This window comes from Erythrolamprus reginae, chromosome 1 (assembly GCF_031021105.1).
Source record: "Erythrolamprus reginae isolate rEryReg1 chromosome 1, rEryReg1.hap1, whole genome shotgun sequence".
Classification (NCBI taxonomy): Eukaryota; Metazoa; Chordata; class Lepidosauria; order Squamata; family Dipsadidae; genus Erythrolamprus; species Erythrolamprus reginae.
This window is the reverse complement of record NC_091950.1, coordinates 19,040,145-19,058,274: the sequence shown is the minus strand read 5'-3', so window position 1 is coordinate 19,058,274 and position 18,130 is coordinate 19,040,145. Positions and strand designations below refer to the sequence as shown.

Below are 18,130 nucleotides of genomic sequence, written 5' to 3'. Positions count from 1 at the left end.
ATTGGCAGTTCTGTGTTAGCAAAAACTTCAGGAGAGAAGGATTTAGGGGTAGTGATTTCTGACAGTCTCAAAATGGGTGAGCAGTGTGGTCGGGCATTAGGAAAAGCAAGTAGGATGCTTGGCTGCATAGCTAGAGGTATAACAAGCAGGAAGAGGGAGATTGTGATCCTGCTATATAGAGTGCTGGTGAGACCCCATTTGGAATACTGTGTTCAGTTCTGGAGACCTCACCTACAAAAAGATATTGACAAAATTGAACGGATCCAAAGACGGGCTACAAGAATGGTGGAAGGTCTTAAGCATAAAACGTATCAGGAAAGACTTCATGAACTCAATCTGTATAGTCTGGAGGACAGAAGGAAAAGGGGGGACATGATCGAAACATTTAAATATGTTAAAGGGTTAAATAAGGTCCAGGAGGGAAGTGTTTGTAATAGGAAAGTGAACACAAGAACAAGGGGACACAATCTGAAGTTAGTTGGGGGGAAGATCAAAAGCAACGTGAGAAAATATTATTTTACTGAAAGAGTAGTAGATCCTTGGAACAAACTTCCAGCAGACGTGGTAGATAAATCCACAGTAACTGAATTTAAACATGCCTGGGATAAACATATATCCATCCTAAGATAAAATACAGAAAATAGTATAAGGGCAGACTAGATGGACCTTGAGGTCTTTTTCTGCCATCAGACTTCTATGTTTCTATGTTTCTAATAAATTTCATGTAGCCCTATTTCCTTTAGTGATGCTTTAAAGTTCTGGCAGCACTGAAAAAAAGTGATGGATGACCAGTCCTTGCGCTTATGACCACCAGAGCATCCCCCACAGTCATGTGATCAGTATTCAAGTGGTGACCAATCAGCATATATTTACGACAATTCCGACATGCTGAAACGGTTTGCCAGTTCAGGGAAAGGAGACCACAAAGCGATTGAGTAACTCAGGTCTTATCGATGCATGCATGCAGGTTCAGAAGATAAAAGTCAATGTTTGAACCTCGGCTTGTGGCCGAAGAAATACTTTTATAGTTTTACAAAAATACAGGATGATCAAGGCGTGTCCTCCTATCTACCAATTACAGTGAATACATAACCTCATGTCCTTATTCAGAAAAGGAGAATAATAATTAATAATAATAATTTATTAGATTTGTATGCCGCCCCTCTCTGAAGACTCGGGGCGGCTCACAACAGTAATATTATTATTATTATTATTATTATTATTATTATTATTATTATTATTATTTATTGGATTTGTATGCCACCCCTCTCCGCAGACTCAGGGCGGCTAACAACAGTGGTAAAACAACATGAACAATCCAATTAATAAAAACAACTAAACCTCCCCCCCCCCTTATTATAAAAAACCAAACATACACACAAACATACCATGCATAACTTGTAATAGCCTAGGGGGAAAGGATAACTTAACTCCCCCATGCCTGGCGACAAAGGTGGGTCTTAAGTAATTTGTGAAAGACAAGGAGGGTGGGGGCCATTCTAATCTCTGGGGGGAGTTGGTTCCAGAGGGCCGGGGCCGCCACAGAGAAGGCTCTTCCCCTGGGGCCCGCCAAACGATAAAAACAGTATAGCAATGGAACAAATCTAATAATAAAAAATATATAAAAAACCCCAACAATTAAAAACCATACAGCACATACATACCAAACATAGAATATAAAAAAAGCCTGGGGGAGATGTCTTTGTTCCCCCTTGCCTGGTGATATAGGTGGATCTTGAGTAACTTGCGAAAGACAAGGAGGGTGGGGGCCGTTCTAATCTCTGGGGGGAGTTAATTCCAGAGGGCCGGTGCCGCCACAGAGAAGGCTCTTCCCCTGGGGCCCGCCAAATGACATTGTTTGGTCGACGGGACCCGGAGAAGGCCAACTCTGTGGGACCTTATCGGCCGCTGGGATTTGGGCGGTAGAAAGTAGAAGTTCGAACCCAGGAGAAATTTCCTGACAGTTAGAACTAAGCTTGCCTCGAGAAGTTGTGAATGCTCCAACACTGGAAGTTTTTAGGAAGATGTTGGATAACCATTTGTCTGAAGTGGTGGAGGGTTTCCTGCCTAAGCAGGGGGTTGGGCTAGAAGACCTCCAAGCTCCCTTCCAACTCTGTTGTTGTTGTTGTTGTTGTTCTTGTGTTTGTTTATTTGTTTGTTTGTACTTCTACGCTGCCCTTCTCCATGGACTCAGGGCGACTTATAACATAAAAATGAATACAAAAAATGACATACGAGAAAGAAGATCTATAAACTAATCCTAAAACCTAAAACCCATTACAATATTATAAAATCCAATTAAAACTAATCCTAAAAACCCAAATATTAAAACCATTCAACCACTTTCGTCCATATCGTAAGCGTGCTATTTTGCCAGCGCAGGATGCCAGTGCTCACCAGTCTCAGGCCTGCTGGCAAAGGCATGTTTTTTAAAGTCTTCCAAAAGGCCAGGAGAGTGGGCGCAGTGCAAATCTCGGGGGTGGAGGGGTGGGTGTTGATTCCAAAGGGCCGGGGCCACCACGGAGAAAGCTCTTCCCCTAGGGCCCGCCAGCTTGGCTGATGGGACCTGGACAAGGCCGACTCTGCTGGGATACATGAAGCAGGAGATGGTCCTGTAAGTAATCTGATCTTAATCCATGTAGGGTTTTATAGATAACAGCCAACACTTCATTCTGGCCTTTTTTTTTGTCCATATAAATTTGCGAATTTTTTTGTGTAGGTTATTGAAAAAGGTCCTGTTTAATTTAGTGGGTGCAGTTTAGAAAAGGTATAGAAATCTGGGGAGTACATGACTTTTAATTACGGCAATTTTCCCCATTATATAAAGTGGGAGCTTTGACCATCTGGAGAAATCTTTGTCCATTTCGTTGATAGTGCTACAATTAACGGTAATCCATAGTCCTTGGTATTTAACTTTTTTGGCGGTTTTGATTTTAATAGATTCCTCTAGTTTCGATATCTGCTGTTTTTGTCATATTTTTTGTTATCATCTTAGTTTTTCCCCTGTTGATTTTTAGTCCGGCAATCTCTCCAAATTCGCTGGCTGGGGAATTCTGGGAGTTGAAGTCCAAATATCTTCAAGTGGCCAAGGTTGGGAAACACTGCTTTAAAGGCAACTCCGTGTAGAGAGCGTTGCAGTAATCGATCCGCAAGGTGATGAGGGCGTGAGTGACTGTAAGGAGAGACTCCCTGTCCAAATAAGGCCGCCACTGGCGCACCGGGCGAACCTGTGCAAACGCATCCACCCCCCAAGATGACCAAAGCTCTCTCCTTCTCTAGCCACTCAGAGGAAACAAGCCATACATGAGTAGTAAACTCCAAGTGGCAAATAATATACAGGCACTTAATTATTAATGGTAACTGTAAGAAAGCATAAATAAAGAATGAAGGTAAAAGAAAGGAAACACAGTGTCAAAATACTCACCACTAATTTATTTATTTATTTATTTATTAGTTGGACTTGTATGCCGCCCCTCTCCGAAGACTCGGGGCGGCTCACAACAAGTAAAAACAGTCACAACAATCCAATTAATTAAAATATTTAACGATTTAAGAAAAAACCCATGTAATAGCAAACACACACACAAGCATACCATGTATAAATTAAACATGCCCAGGGGAGATGTTTAGTTTCCCCATGCCTGACGGCAAAGGTGGGTCTTAAGGAGTTTTCGGAAGGCAGGAAGAGTAAGGGCAGTTCTAATCTCCGGGGGGAGTTGGTTCCAGAGAGCCGGCGCCACCACAGAGAAGGCTCTTCCCCTGGGACCCGCCAACCGGCATTGTTTAGTTGACGGGACCCGGAGAAGGCCCACTCTGTGGGACCTAATCGGTCGCTGGGATTCGTGCGGCAGGAGGCGGTCTCGGAGATATTCTGGTCCGATGCCATGAAGGGCTTTAAAGGTCATAACCAACACTTTGAATTGTGACCGGAAATTGATCGGCAGCCAATGCAGACTGCGGAGTGATGGTGAAACATGGGCGTACCTAGGTAGGCCCATGACTGCTCTCGCAGCTACATTCTGCATGATCTGAAGTTTCCGAACACGTTTCAAAGGTAGCCCCATGTAGAGAGCATTACAGTAGTCGAACCTCGAGGTGATGAGGGCATGAGTGACTGTGAGCAATGAGTCCCGGTCCAGATAGGGCCGCAACTGGTGCACCAGGCGAACCTGGGCAACAGCCCCCCTCGCCACAGCTGAGAGATGGTTTTCTAATGTGAGCTGTGGATCGAGGAGGACGCCCAAGTTGCGGACCCTCTCTGAGGGGGTCAATAATTTCCCCCCCAGGGTAATGGACGGACAGATGGAATTGTCCTTGGGAGGCAAAACCCACAGCCACTCCGTCTTATCCGGGTTGAGTTTGAGTCTGTTGACACCCATCCAGGCCCCAACAGCCTCCAGGCACCGGCACATCACTTCCACTGCTTCGTTGACTGGACATGGGGTGGAGATGTAATGTCAGCTGGACTTGCGTTTCTTGCTACCGTTCAATACCTGACAAACCATTCCCTGGCTCAAAATACAGTGGTACTTCTACTTAAGAATGCCTCTACTTAAGAACTTTTATTTATTTATTTTATTTATTTATTGGATTTGTATGCCACCCCTCTCTGGAGATTTCTAGATAAGAACTAGGTGTTCAAGATTTTCTCTTCTCAAGAACCGTTTTCTACTTAAGAACCCGAGCCCAGAAAAAATTCCAAGGAAATTTGAGAGCGGCACGAAGGCCTGGCCAGTTTCCTGCCATTCCCCCTGGGTTTCTCTCTCTGGTGCAGTGTAGGGGAGGCAGCCTCAGGCCGGGTGTAAGGGAGGCACGTGCTCCTTCTCTCCACCTCAGAGTCCCTCTTTTTTTTTTTAGCCATAAAGTTTTGGATTTTTTTGATTCCCCTCACCTCACCTTAGAAACATAGAAACATAGAAACATAGAAGACTGACGGCAGAAAAAGACCCCATGGTCCATCTAGTCTGCCCTTTTACTATTTCCTGTATTTTATCTTACAATGGATATATGTTTATCCCAGGCATGTTTAAATTCGGTTACTGTGGATTTACCAACCACGTCTGCTGGAAGTTTGTTCCAAGGATCTACTACTCTTTCAATAAAATAATACTTTCTCATGTTGCCTTTGATCTTTCCCCCAACTAACTTCAGATTGTGTCCCCTTGTTCTTGTGTTCACTTTCCTGTTAAAAACACTTCCCTCCTGAACCCTATTTAACCCTTTAACATATTTAAATGTTTCGATCACGTCCCCCCTTTTCCTTCTGTCCTCCAGACTATACAGATTGAGTTCATTAAGTCTTTCCTGATACGTTTTATGCTTAAGACCTTCCACCATTCTTGTAGCCCGTCTTTGGACCCGTTCAATTTTGTCAATATCTTTTTGTAGGTGAGGTCTCCAGAACTGAACACAGTACTCCAAATGTGGTCTCACCAGCGCTCTATATAAGGGGATCACAATCTCCCTCTTCCTGCTTGTTATACCTCTAGCTATGCAGCCAAGCATCCTACTTGCCTTTCCTACCGCCCGACCACACTGCTCACCCATTTTGAGACTGTCAGAAATCACTACCCCTAAATCCTTCTCTTCTGAAGTTTTTGCTAACACAGAACTGCCAATGCAATACTCAGATTTAGGATTCCTTTTCCCCAAGTGCATTATTTTACATTTGGAAACATTAAACTGCAGTTTCCATTGCTTTGACCATTTATCTAGTAACGCTAAATCATTTACCATATTACAGACCCCTCCAGGAATATCAACCCTATTGCACACTTTAGAGTCATCGGCAAATAGGCAAACCTTCCCTACCAAACCTTCCCCTTCTTCCTTCGGCAGCGACTGTCCTCCTCCTCTTCTTCCTCCTCCTCCCACCCAAATTCCAAGCTTTTATTTCTTTCCTAATGGGTTTGCACACATATTTGCTTTTACATTGATTCCTATGGGAAAAATTACTTCTAATTACAAACTTTTCTACTTAAGAACCTGGTTGCGGAACGAATTAAGTTCTTAAGTAGAGGTACCACTGTATTAGGTTCCTAATTGCACAATTCTGCACTGGCTACACACACACATGCACACACACACAAACACACCAGGGTTAAATGCTCCCAGTTCGCTTATGGATAGCTTACTGAGGAATTCTGGGAATTGAAGTCCACAAGTCTTAAAGTTGCCAAGACTTTGAAGACTTCTGCCCTAGATACATAGAAGTTTCTTTTTTTTAAATATATTTTATCGATTTTTATAATATAAAAGAATACACACAACACAAAACAGGGAAATGTGATCCTGCCACCCAACAACAGTCGTTCAGTCCCTCCACCAAATGAGGGTGTACTAATTTATAATTTACCCTTAGACTATCTATCACCCTGGGGACGCTGCAACAGTTGTGAGTGTGAAAAATGGTCATAAACTCAGTTTTTTTCAGCGCAATTGTAACTTTGAATGGTCATTAAGTGAACTGTTGTAAGTCAAGGACAACCCTGTACTTATTGAAAGAGCGTCATTAAAAAATTTCCCAACAGACCAAAGAAAAATCCATCAAAATATTAAAAAAAATTCTGCACACCGTTTCAAATAACATCCAAATAAGTTATTCTGGGAACCCAGAAGCATCTGGGAAGAGCAGGAAGGCAACAGAATCCCCCCACAATCTTTCATCATTGGGGTTTCAGCATTGCAGGCAGAGAAATAAATTATGTGCAGATAAATCAAAGCTGTTCACACACCCCTATCATTTCACACAATTGTTTCACTCACCCAGAACTGAGAGAGGGAGGAGACAGCCAAGCAGGAACCAGCAGCCAACATCTTGCACTAGATGGACCATCCTTAATCTGGAAGAATAAAGTGGGGAGGGAGAGAAGAGAAATATGAACCTCCAACAACACAAATTGCTCTCTTTGTACATGTTTTACCTTCCCCAAATACTCCTCTTTCTTTCTACGCTGAATTGCATTTTCTTCCTTCTTTCCTGAATTGAACGTCTTTCTGTTTTTCTTCCAACCTTCAAAATATTCTTTTACTTCCTCCCTTGTTTCCTTTTTTTCTTCCTTCTTTCCTTCTCATTCCCTTCTTCCATGTTTCTTTCCATTCCCTTTTCCTTTCTTCTTTATAATTTATAATAATTATAATTTATTGGACGTGCATGCCGCCCCTCTCTGAAGACTTTCCTTTCTTCTTTCCTTTCTTCTTCCCTTCCTTTCTTTCCTCCTTTCCTTTCCTCTCCTTTCCCTTTCTTTATTTCCTTTTCCTTCCTTCCTCCCTCCCTCCCTCCCCTCATTTGCACCTATTAGCTTCTTCCTTCCTTCCTTCCTCCTTCCCCCCCTTCTTTCCCCCCTTCTTCCTTCCTTCCTTCCTTCCTCCATCCATCCTTCCCTCCCTTCTTCCCTCCCCTTCTTCCTTCCTTCCTTCCTTCCTTCCTCCATCCATCCTTCCTTCCTTCTTTCCTTCCTTCCTTCCTTTCTCCCTCCTTCCCTCCCCTTCCTTCCTTCCTTCCTTCCTTCCTTCATCCTTGCCTCCCTTCTTCCCTCCCCTTCTTCCTTCCTTCCTTCCTCCATCCATCCTTCCCTCCCTCCTTCCCTCCCTTCTTTCCCCCCTTCTTCCTTCCTTCCTTCCTCCATCCATCCTTCCCTCCCTTCTTCCCTCCCCTTCTTGCTTCCTCCCTGCATCCTTCCTTCTTTCCTTCCCTCCCCTTCTTCCTTCCTTCCTTCCTTCATCCCTCCCTTCTTCCCCCCCTTCCTTCCTTCCTTCCTTCCTTCATCCTTGCCTCCCTTCTTCCCTCCCCTTCTTCCTTCCTTCCTTCCTCCATCCATCCTTCCCTCCCTTCTTCCCTCCCCTTCTTCCTTCCTTCCTTCCTCCATCCATCCTTCCCTCCCTTCTTCCCTCCCCTTCTTCCTTTCTTCCTTCCTTCCTCCATCCATCCTTCCCACCCTCCCTATTTGCTTTCCTTTTAATCTTTCCCTTTACCCACACATTACTTTCTTCCCTATTGTTCCTCCTCTATTCCATTCTATCATAGTGACCAATGCAGGATTCAAAACAGTGGTGTTATATGCTCCCAACACTAAAATGCTGGGGGGGAAAGTAGGCTGCTACATTTTGGATTAATTGAAACTTCCGACTCCTCTGCAAGGGCAGCCCCAAGAAGATTGCTCTCTAGTAGTCCAGCCAGATGGTGACCGAAGCATGAAATTACTGTTACTAGGTCCTCCTCCATCAGAAAAAAAGCAGCGGCTGGATGTGCCAAAAATTGTGCTAAACCTGAATTATGGCCCTTCCTTTCTATCCCGGCATCTCGGTTTTCCAAAATCAATTATGAGCGTAACCGAGAAATGTTTACTTTAGAGGGAATTAAATGAACCGCGGCCTTTTTCATTAGATAAGCCTATAATGTCGGAATTTTGAAAGCAGGAGAGAAATGTATCTTTTCTCTTTATTCATCAGATTCATGAATCCCCTACTGGGCTCAGGTGTGCCGGCACTGTCTCTCTTCCAGGAAACAACTTCCCTCTGGAAATTTAGATAGACCCAGGGTTTCCAGAGGGCTTTAAAAACTTACCATTTTTCCTCATTTATTGGGGGGCCAGAATGTTAATTGGGTCTGGTATTTATTTATTTATTTTATTTTATTTTATATTATTTTATTATTTTATTTTACTTTACTTTACTTTACTTTACTTTACTTTACTTTACTTTACTTTACTTTACTTTACTTTACTTTACTTTACTTTACTTTACTTTACTTTACTTTACTTTACTTTACTTTACTTTACTTTATTTTATTTTATTTATTTTATGATTGGATTGGATTGTATTGGATTTACATACCACCCCTCTCCGAAGACTCAGGGCGGCTGACAGCATATAAAATAATAGTAGGTTACAATAACTTAAATAACTTGGATTGGATTGTATTGGATTTACATACCACCCCTCTCCGAAGACTCAGGGCGGCTGACAGCATATAAAATAATAGTAGGTTACAATAACTTAAATAACTTGGATTGGATTGTATTGGATTTACATACCACCCCTCTCCGAAGACTCAGGGCGGCTGACAGCATATAAAATAATAGTAGGTTACAATAACTTAAATAACTTGGATTGGATTGTATTGGATTTACATACCACCCCTCTCCGAAGACTCAGGGCGGCTGACAGCATATAAAATAATAGTAGGTTACAATAACTTAAACAACTTGGATTGGATTGGATTGGATTTACATACCACCCCTCTCCGAAGACTCAGGGCGGCTGACAACATATAAAAGAATAGTAGGTTACAATAACTTAAACCCAATTAATTAAAATCACATAAGGCTATCTAAAATCCCCAGTTATATTAAAATCAATCACACCCATTTGCACAACATTCACATTCTAAGGTACTTGGTGGCTCAGTGACTATGATAGCTGAGCTTGTCGATCAAAGGTCGACAGTTCGGCGGTTCGAATCCCTTTATGATTTACGTATGTTAATAGGAAAGTGAACACAATCTGAAGTTAGTTGGGGGAAAGATCAAAAGCAACATGAGAAAATATTATTTCACTGAAAGAGTAGTAGATTCTTGGAACAAACTTCCAGCAGACGTGGTTGCTGAATTTAAACATGCCTGGGATAAACATATATCCATCCTAAGATAAAATACAGGAAATAGTATAAGGGCGAGACTACATGGACCATGAGGTCTTTTTCTTCCGTCAATCTTCTATGTTTCTATGTTTCTACGTATGCTTTATGATGTGCCTTGGGTGAGGTTTCCAGCCTCAATTACACTGAATTATATTGTACTGTTGTCAGGCACAAATAAATAGATCCAGAGGTGTAGAGTTCAAACTGGCTACTTTATTTTTCTCGGCCTATAATATAGGAATCTCCACACACTGGCAACTCTCACCTGACCTGATAAGGCTCAAAGGTATTTCGTGGGAGGTTAGACCGTGTCCTCTTGTGTTCATGTAGTGAGTGCTAGGCTAATTCCCTGCTTGACCCCCTCTCCCCTCCTCCCAACTGGGATGCTTGTTCTCCAATTGCATTTGGGTTGCATATACATTGCTTTTTGTAAAATAATTTATGTAGAATAAAACCCTCAATACTGTCAAACTATTTACTAAGTCTGGTCTACTATTAGAAACATAGAAACATAAAAAGACCTCATGGTCCATCTAGTCTACCCTTATATTATTTCCGGTATTTTATCTTAGGATGGATCTATGTTTATCCCAGGCATGTTTAAATTCAGTTTCTGTGGATTTACCAACCACGTCTGCTGGAAGTTTGTTCCAAGGATCTACTACTCTTTCAATGAAATAGTATTTTCTCACGTTGCTTCTGATCTTTCCCCCAACTAACCTCAGATTATGCCTCCTTGTTCTTGTGTTCACTTTCCTATTAAAAACACTTCTGTCGGTGTTCTGTCGAGCTCTCTGGTAGAATCCTCCCAAAAATGCACAGATACAATTTCAGACACACACACATTTGACAATTCAAAACAATGTTCTTTATACCGAAAATTCAAATAAACTAAGCCCTCTTTTTGTATAGCAAAGAGCACTCGTCTCCAAACAAACTGGTAATTTGTACAAGTCCCTTATCAGTTCTGTGATACTTAGCTTGCAGCTGTGAGGCAATTCACAGTCCTTCTTTCACAAAGTGAAACACACTTTGCTCTGGTTTAGTTTCAAACCGGGGGAAAATCAGCACACAAAGGTCAAAGTCAGGAAGGCAGGCACGAAACACAATGATCAGATAATCCTCCACAATGGCCAAACCCACAGGCTGCTATTTATAGCATCCTCACTAATCACCATAGCCCCCACCCAACCACAGGTGGCCTTGTTTTCTTTGATAATAATCTCTCCGTTGTTGCTGCCTATGCATCGCTCTCTGCATGCGTGGCTGTATCATTAACTCTTGTTCCAAATCCAAGGAGGAGCTAGATAACTGATCTCCTTCTGAGCTGTCCGCCACACTCTCCTCCTCCCTGTCACTCATGTCTTCTTGGTCAGAGGAGCCTTCATCAGCAGATTCTACCGGGGGCAAAACAGGCCTACAGCATGTGGATGTCTCCCCCACATCCACAGTCCTTGGGGCAGGAGCTGGGCCAGAGCTAACCACATCAGATGGGCTATGAGCCGGAACGCTAAATCGTGCCGTGGCTCATAAGTTCTTGCGGGGCCAGTGCGATTTTGCTGCTACACCTGTGGAGGTAGCAAAATTGTGCACGGAGGTGCAGGTGCACCCATGTTTCGGTGAGGTTTTTTTGCTTCCGCGCATGCCAAAACATGGGCGCACCTGTGGCTCCATGCACGATTTTTCTACCTCCACAGGTGCAGCAGCAAAATTGCGCTGGCCCCGCAAGCCCTTACGAGCCACGGTGGTGAGCGCAATTTAGCGTTCCAGCTCATAGCCCATAGCAGTAACCTGGAGAAGAACGCTGAAGCTCAGGAAGGAATGAAGTCCCGTCCGTGGCCTCTCAGCGATGCTATTCCTCCTTCCCATTGCAGCTCATTATTTCTGATGGCAAAGCCAAGACGTCTCCCTGTCTAGGAGAAAGTCAGAATTTGCATTTCAATGGAATGGATCCAGGCGTTCAAGTGTGCAATAATGTCACACTGATTTTTCCCCTGGGGGGAGAGGAAAGGGAGGGGGCTCTCCCGAGGAAAAAGATTTCTTGCAAATCTCGGCGTTCAGCTCTCGTCCTTTCTCCCCTCCCTGTCAAGAGAACTGTCTGGTTCAATAACAAATCCATAACCCAGCCTGTCAACAATAAATGGTAGAGGAGGAATTATAAGCGCCCACCAGGGTGCTTTAGAAGCAGATGGGACCAGATTCAAATATCTTGATTTCCTGGGTTGGAATTCATCAAACTTTACTAGCGAGGTCGGCACATGAATGTATGGATGGATGCAGTGGCGGGCTACCATTCCAGGCCCTAACGGAATGGGCCGGGAGTCCGCCCCCATCCACACTCGCCGGTGATCGCCCCATACATGTGCAGAAGCAAAATCTCACTCGGGTGCACGCATACGCTTGCCGGCCATCCAGAGCTGCGCATGGAGCATACCAGTATAAATTTATTCGATTTTTTAAAAATGCCGCCCTTCTCCTTAGACTCAGGGTGGCTGACAACATGCTAGCAATAGCCCTTTTTAACAGAGCCAGCATATTGTCCCCCATTATATATGTACCACATGTTTTTTGCTGAAATTTTAAAATTAAGGGAGACTAGGATGGCACCATTTCGGCCTTGTTCTGGCCTCATCAACTAGCCACACCCTTACTGGGATTTTGATCCGGCAGCTTCTGCATTATAACGCAGAGAATTAACCTCTAGGCCACCAGACCTGATCCCTTCAGCTCTGTACCAGGCAGGGGCTATATGTTTTTTTTTATTAAAAGGGGGGGCGATATGTTTTTTAAAAAACATATAGCCCGTCCCTGGTACAGAGCTGAAGGGATCAGGTCTGGTGGCCTAGAGGTTAATTCTCTGCGTTATAAGGCAGAAGCTGCCGGATCAAATCCCAGTAAGGGTATGGCTAGCTGATGAGGCCAGAACAAGGCCGAAATGGTGCCATCCTAGTCTCCCTTAATTTTAAAATTTCAGCAAAAAAAATGTGATACATACAGAATATAGTTGTCGGCTATGAATAAATTAACTGCCTTGAAATGGCCCTGGGTTGGGCCTACAGGCAAAAAGGAGCTATGACGTTCCTTCAATTTACCAGGGTAATCCAACATTATATATATTCTTTCATTTACAAAGGGATAGAAAAAGAAGTAAAACATTATCTAAAACTAAAACCCCATTAAAAAAGTTATTTAAAAAAGGGCAGTCACAATCATATATATATGCACACCATTCATATAATTGGCCATCAAGGATGTAAATTTATGGTCCCCAGGCCTGCCGGCAAAGCCAGGTCTTCATGGCCTTACGAAAGGCCAGTAGGGTAGGAGCAGTACGGACATCGGACGGAAGTTTGTTCCATAGAGCCGGAGCAGCCACAGAGAAGGCCCTCCCCCATGGTCCTGCCAACTTGCATTGCTTCGTGGCCTTACGAAAGGCCAGTAGGGTCCGTACTGCTCCCACCCTACTGGACTTCCATAAGGCCACGAAGACCTGTCTTTGCCGGCAGGCCTGGGATGGGGGCATGAATTTTACATCTTTCATGGCCAAACTGTATGAATGGTGTGTATGCATGCGATTATGACTGGGTTTTTTTAATAGCAAATGATTTTTTATTACGGGGTTTTAGTTTTAGATATTATATTCGACTTCTTCTATTGCTGTGTATCTTTTTGTATCCGTATTACATTTTTTGCAAGCTGCCCTGGGTCCCTTCGGGACTGGGCGGCACAGAAGTCGAATAAATAGATGAATAAATAAATTCCCTCCCACAAAATGGGGTCAGTCCAGATGGCCTTCAAGACCTCTTCCAGTCTTGGGATTCTAGGTGTCGGACAATCCCTGGCACGACATGGAGCACAAAAGCCACAAGATGGATGTGTTTTATCGCACCTTTGAAAGAACCAGAGGAAATATCTTTCCTAGCACAGCTGTGCCAGCTGCTGTTTGTATAGCTAGGAGGCCTGGGGTGCCAATACGGGTGAGTAAATAGCCCATATTTTATTTAAATGACAAACATTAGCCTCCGCTTTTTCGGTTCTTAAAATGGGGGCCTTGGAGTAGATTAGGTGGAGTAGAATCAATTCAAACTATACACTAGGCCAGTGTTTCCCAACCTTGGCAACTTGAAGATATCTGGACTTCAACTCCCAGAATTCCCCAGCCAGCATTTGCTGGCTGGGGAATTCTGGGAGTTGAAGTCCAAATACTTAGCAAATACTTCAGAAAAAAAGGATTTAGGGGTAGTGATTTCTGACAGTCTCAAAATGGGTGAACAGTGCAGTCAGGTGGTAGGGAAAGCAAGTAGGATGCTTGGCTGCATAGCTAGAGGTATAACAAGCAGGAAGAGGGAGATTATGATCCCGCTATATAGAATGCTGGTGAGACCACATTTGGAGTACTGTGTTCAGTTCTGGAGACCTCACCTACAAAAAGATATTGGCAAAATTGAACGGGTCCAAAGACGGGCTACAAGAATGGTGGAAGGTTTTAAGCATAGAACGTATCAGGAAAGACTTCATGGACTCAATCTGTCTAGTCTGGAGGACAGAAGGAAAAGGGGGGACATGATCGAAACATTTAAATATGTCAAAGGGTTAAATAAGGTCCAGGAGGGAAGTGTTTTTAATAGGAAAGTGAACACAAGAACAAGGGGACACAATCCGAAGTTAGTTGGGAGAAAGATCAAAAGCAACGGGAGAAAATATTATTTTACTGAAAGAGTAGTAGATCCTTGGAACAAACTTCCAGCAGACGTGGTAGATAAATCCACAGTAACTGAATTTAAACATGCCTGGGATAAACATATATCCATCCTAAGATAAAATACAGAAAATAGTATAAGGGCAGACTAGATGGACCATGAGGTCTTTTTCTGCCGTCAGACTTCTATGTTTCTATGTTTCTAAATATCTTCAAGTTGCCAAGGTTGGGAAACACTGCACTAGGCTTCCAAATTTGAGTTTTTGGTTTCACTCCCCATCGCTTGCAATATTGTCTTTCGAACTTCCCCAAGGCCACTCATGGAATGGGAGTTTGACTTAATTTCTCTTCTCTTCCTCCCTTGACACTAATCCTACAGCCTATCCAGACATCGCAATATGCTTGGCGAAGAAGGAGTGATGTTGTTTGTGTGTAAATGTGCGCTGGTGCGCGTCTGTGCATTGTTTTATTCGCCAGAAACGGCAAAAAAGAGGAGGCGCCGAGGAACGAGGCATCCACAAACAAGAATGTAAAATGTAGTTCATAAAATCACCTGCCGCAATCTCCTACCCGTCAATCACTATTTCAGCTTCAACCGCAATACAGAAGCACAGAATAGATACAAACTTAATCTAAACCACTGCAAACACGACCGCAGAAAATACGTCTTCAGCAACAGAGTGATCAATGCCTGGAATTCACTACCTGACTCTGTGGTTTCTTCCCCCGTGTAGTAAGTTAATGCACTATGTATTGAATACATAATAGGTTTTTTTCATTGTCCTTCCTTCTATAGCAGTGTTTCCCAACCTTGGCAATTTGAAGATATTTGGACTTCAACTCCCAGAATTCCCCAGCCAGCGAATGCTGGCTGGGGAATTCTGGGAGTTGAAGTCCAGATATCTTCAAGACCTCTCCAGGTTCCTAAGAGGCCAGTAAGGGGCGTACATAAGTGCACTGGTGTGCCTTTCGTCCCTTGTCCAATTGTCTTTCCTTTCTTTCACCTATCTTATATATTCTCTTCCTTTCATATATCACTTTCACCCTCTTTTTATATTATCAAATGTCTATCTTTCTTCCTATGTATTTGTGTATTGGACAAATGAATGAATGAATGAATGAATGAATGAATAAATAAGTAAATAAATAATTAAGTTGCCAAAGTTGGGAAACACTGTTCTATAGTACCTTAGTATGATCCTTAATTATTTAAAAAATAGGAAATAATGAAATAGTATGTTTTTATTCATAAATATTTTTATCATTTTAATCATCTAGAGCTGATTTCATAGCAATTGAAGAAAATTGAGCTACTTGCCTAATCTGTTATCATACGGAACCTTGTGGGTTTAGTACAAAACCTTAAAATGTTACTGTGCCCCTAAACATAGAAGATTGACAGCAGAAAAAGACCTCCTGGTCCATTTAGTCTGCCCTTATACTATTTCCTGTATTTTATCTTAGGGTGGATATTTGCAGTGATGGGCTACCAAACCTTTAACTTCCACACTGTGGGCGTGGTTTATGATTTTGTTTCAACAGCTTTCAGTGCAAATTGGATGCTCTGGGGTGGAACTGCAAATTTTGCTACCAGAACTACATTCCTGACCTGTAGGAGCCCATCACTGGATATATGTTTATCCCAGGCATGTTTAAATTCAGTTACTGTGGATTTATCAACCACATCTGCTGGAAGTTTATTCCAAGCATCTACTACCCTTTCAGTCAAATAATATTTTCTCACGTTGCTTCTGGTTTTTCCCCCAACTAACCTCAGATTGTGTCCCCTTGTTCTTGGGTTCACTTTCCTTTTAAAAACACTTCCCTCCTGAACCTTATTGAACCCTATAACATATTTAAATGTTTTGATCATGTCCCCCCTTTTCCTTCTGTCCTCCAGACCAGCGTTTCCCAACCGGTGTGCCGCTGCACAGTAGTGTGCCGCGAGACATGGCCAGGTGTGCCGCGAGAAGCTCCAGCTGGGCGGGGCGCTGCCGGCGCCCCTGCCTGAGTGTCGTCCTGTGGATGGTCTTGGGCTTCACAGTCGCTTCCTAGTTCCCTCTCCTCCCACCGCCTGTGTCTCCCGCCGTCGCCTCCCACCAAGCCGTCGCCCGTTGCCGTGGGTTCCTCGAGTGGGAGCTGCCGCTTCCCTCCGTCCAGCTCAGCCACGCTGCCGTAGAAAGCACAGAGGTTATTGCCACCGCTTCTGCCTCCACTCAGGGAGTCACCGTGGTCACCGCGCCTTTTCCTCTTGCTCAGCTCAACCACGATGGCTGCCTGAGTGGAGGCAGAGGCGGCGGCGGCAATAACCTCTTGGCGGAGGGGAAGCGCTGACGGGCTCTCCTCCTTCCCCACCCCTGCACTTCTCTCCCGCCCTGGCTTTTGCTTCGCCCCATGATTTCCCCGCAATTTCATCCAGGCCACCTCTTGCCTCCTTTTGAACTGCGGGGAAATCTGCGGGCGAAGGAAAAGCCAGGGCGGGAGAGAAGCGCGGGGGTGGGGAAGGAGGAGAGCCCGTCAGCGCTTCCCCTCCGCCAAGCTGCCTGCTTGTCCTCGCGCCTCGTTGCTACCTCCTGCCTTTTTCCAGGGGCCTTTGGAAGGTACCCAGGGAAGGGGGGGGATTGGGGGTGGCTGCAGCGGCTTCTCGTCCTCCTCATCGGGCTGCTAACGCCCGCCCGGCCCCTCTTGCATGCAACTGAGGCAGGATTTGGAATGTCGGGTGTGTGTGCGTGCAGGCTCCGCATCCCCCTGCCACCCGGAACATTTAAAATAAGAAAAACCTTCGCCGGCCTCCGCAGAGAAGAAAGGAAGAGAGAGAAAGAGAGAGAGAGCAAGAGAGACATAGCAAGAGAGGCAGAGAGAGAGAGAGAGAGCAAGAGAGACATAGCAAGAGAGGCAGAGAGAGAGAGAGACAGAGAAAGAGAAAGAGAGAGAAAGAAAGAGCTAGCAAGAGAGAGAGAAAGAGAGACAGAGAAAAAGAAAGAGAGACAGAGAGAGAGAGAGAAAGAGATAGCAAGAGAGAGAGAAAGAGAGAAAAAGAGAGAATGAAAGAGAGATAGCAAGAGAGGCAGAGAGAGCAAGGGAAAGAGAAAGACATATAGGGAGGGAAGGAGGGAGAGAGAAAGAGAGCAAAAGAGAAAGAAAGAAAGAGGGATGGAGAAAGAGAAAGAAGGGAAGGAAGGAAGAGAGAGAAAGAGTGAGGGAGAAATAGAGCGAAATGGAGGAAGATTTTTTTTTGTCAAAACTTTTCTTTAGCCACCCCCCCCCCCTTTCAGTGTTCCCCAGGATTTTGAAAATGTGAATAATGTGCCGCGGCTCAAAAAAGGTTGGGAAACACTGCTCCAGACTATACAGATTGAGTTCATTAAGTCTTTCCTGATACGTTTTATGCTTAAGACCTTCCACCATTTTTGTAGCCCGTCTTTGGACCCATAATGTTGTCTATTATTTCTTCTTTTTGCGGCTATTCAAATAATGTGACTTAATCAACTGAAAAAGAGTCCATGCACCTATCTGAAAACTTATCTTAGTCGGTAAGCCACTCCCATCCAGTCACATGACTTTTAATCCACCCTGGTCTCATGATTGTCAAGTCACTCCCACCTGGTCACATGGCTGGCAAGCCACTCCTACCCGGTCACATGACCATCAAGTTGCACCCACAAAATAAGCCACGCCAACAGCGTGGCAGTAAAAAAAATTGACAGCCCATCACTGCCCAAACCCCCAAAACTTTAACCTTAGAGTGTCTACTGTCAACCTCACTCCATTCCTAACAGCTCTGTGAGAGG

At 44.0% G+C, this 18,130-nt stretch overlaps 1 protein-coding gene across 1 annotated transcript in view; it reads right to left on the bottom strand.

Moving 5' to 3' along the window:
• The window catches only part of NCAN (neurocan), a 134,679-nt gene extending 127,844 nt beyond the window's left edge, over positions 1–6,835 (bottom strand). Inside the window, exon 1 of the mRNA XM_070746268.1 lies at positions 6,766–6,835. Coding sequence (XP_070602369.1) covers positions 6,766–6,835 — 70 coding nt within the window. The remainder of the gene's footprint in view (positions 1–6,765) is intronic.
• Between the last annotated feature and the right edge of the window lie 11,295 nt (positions 6,836–18,130).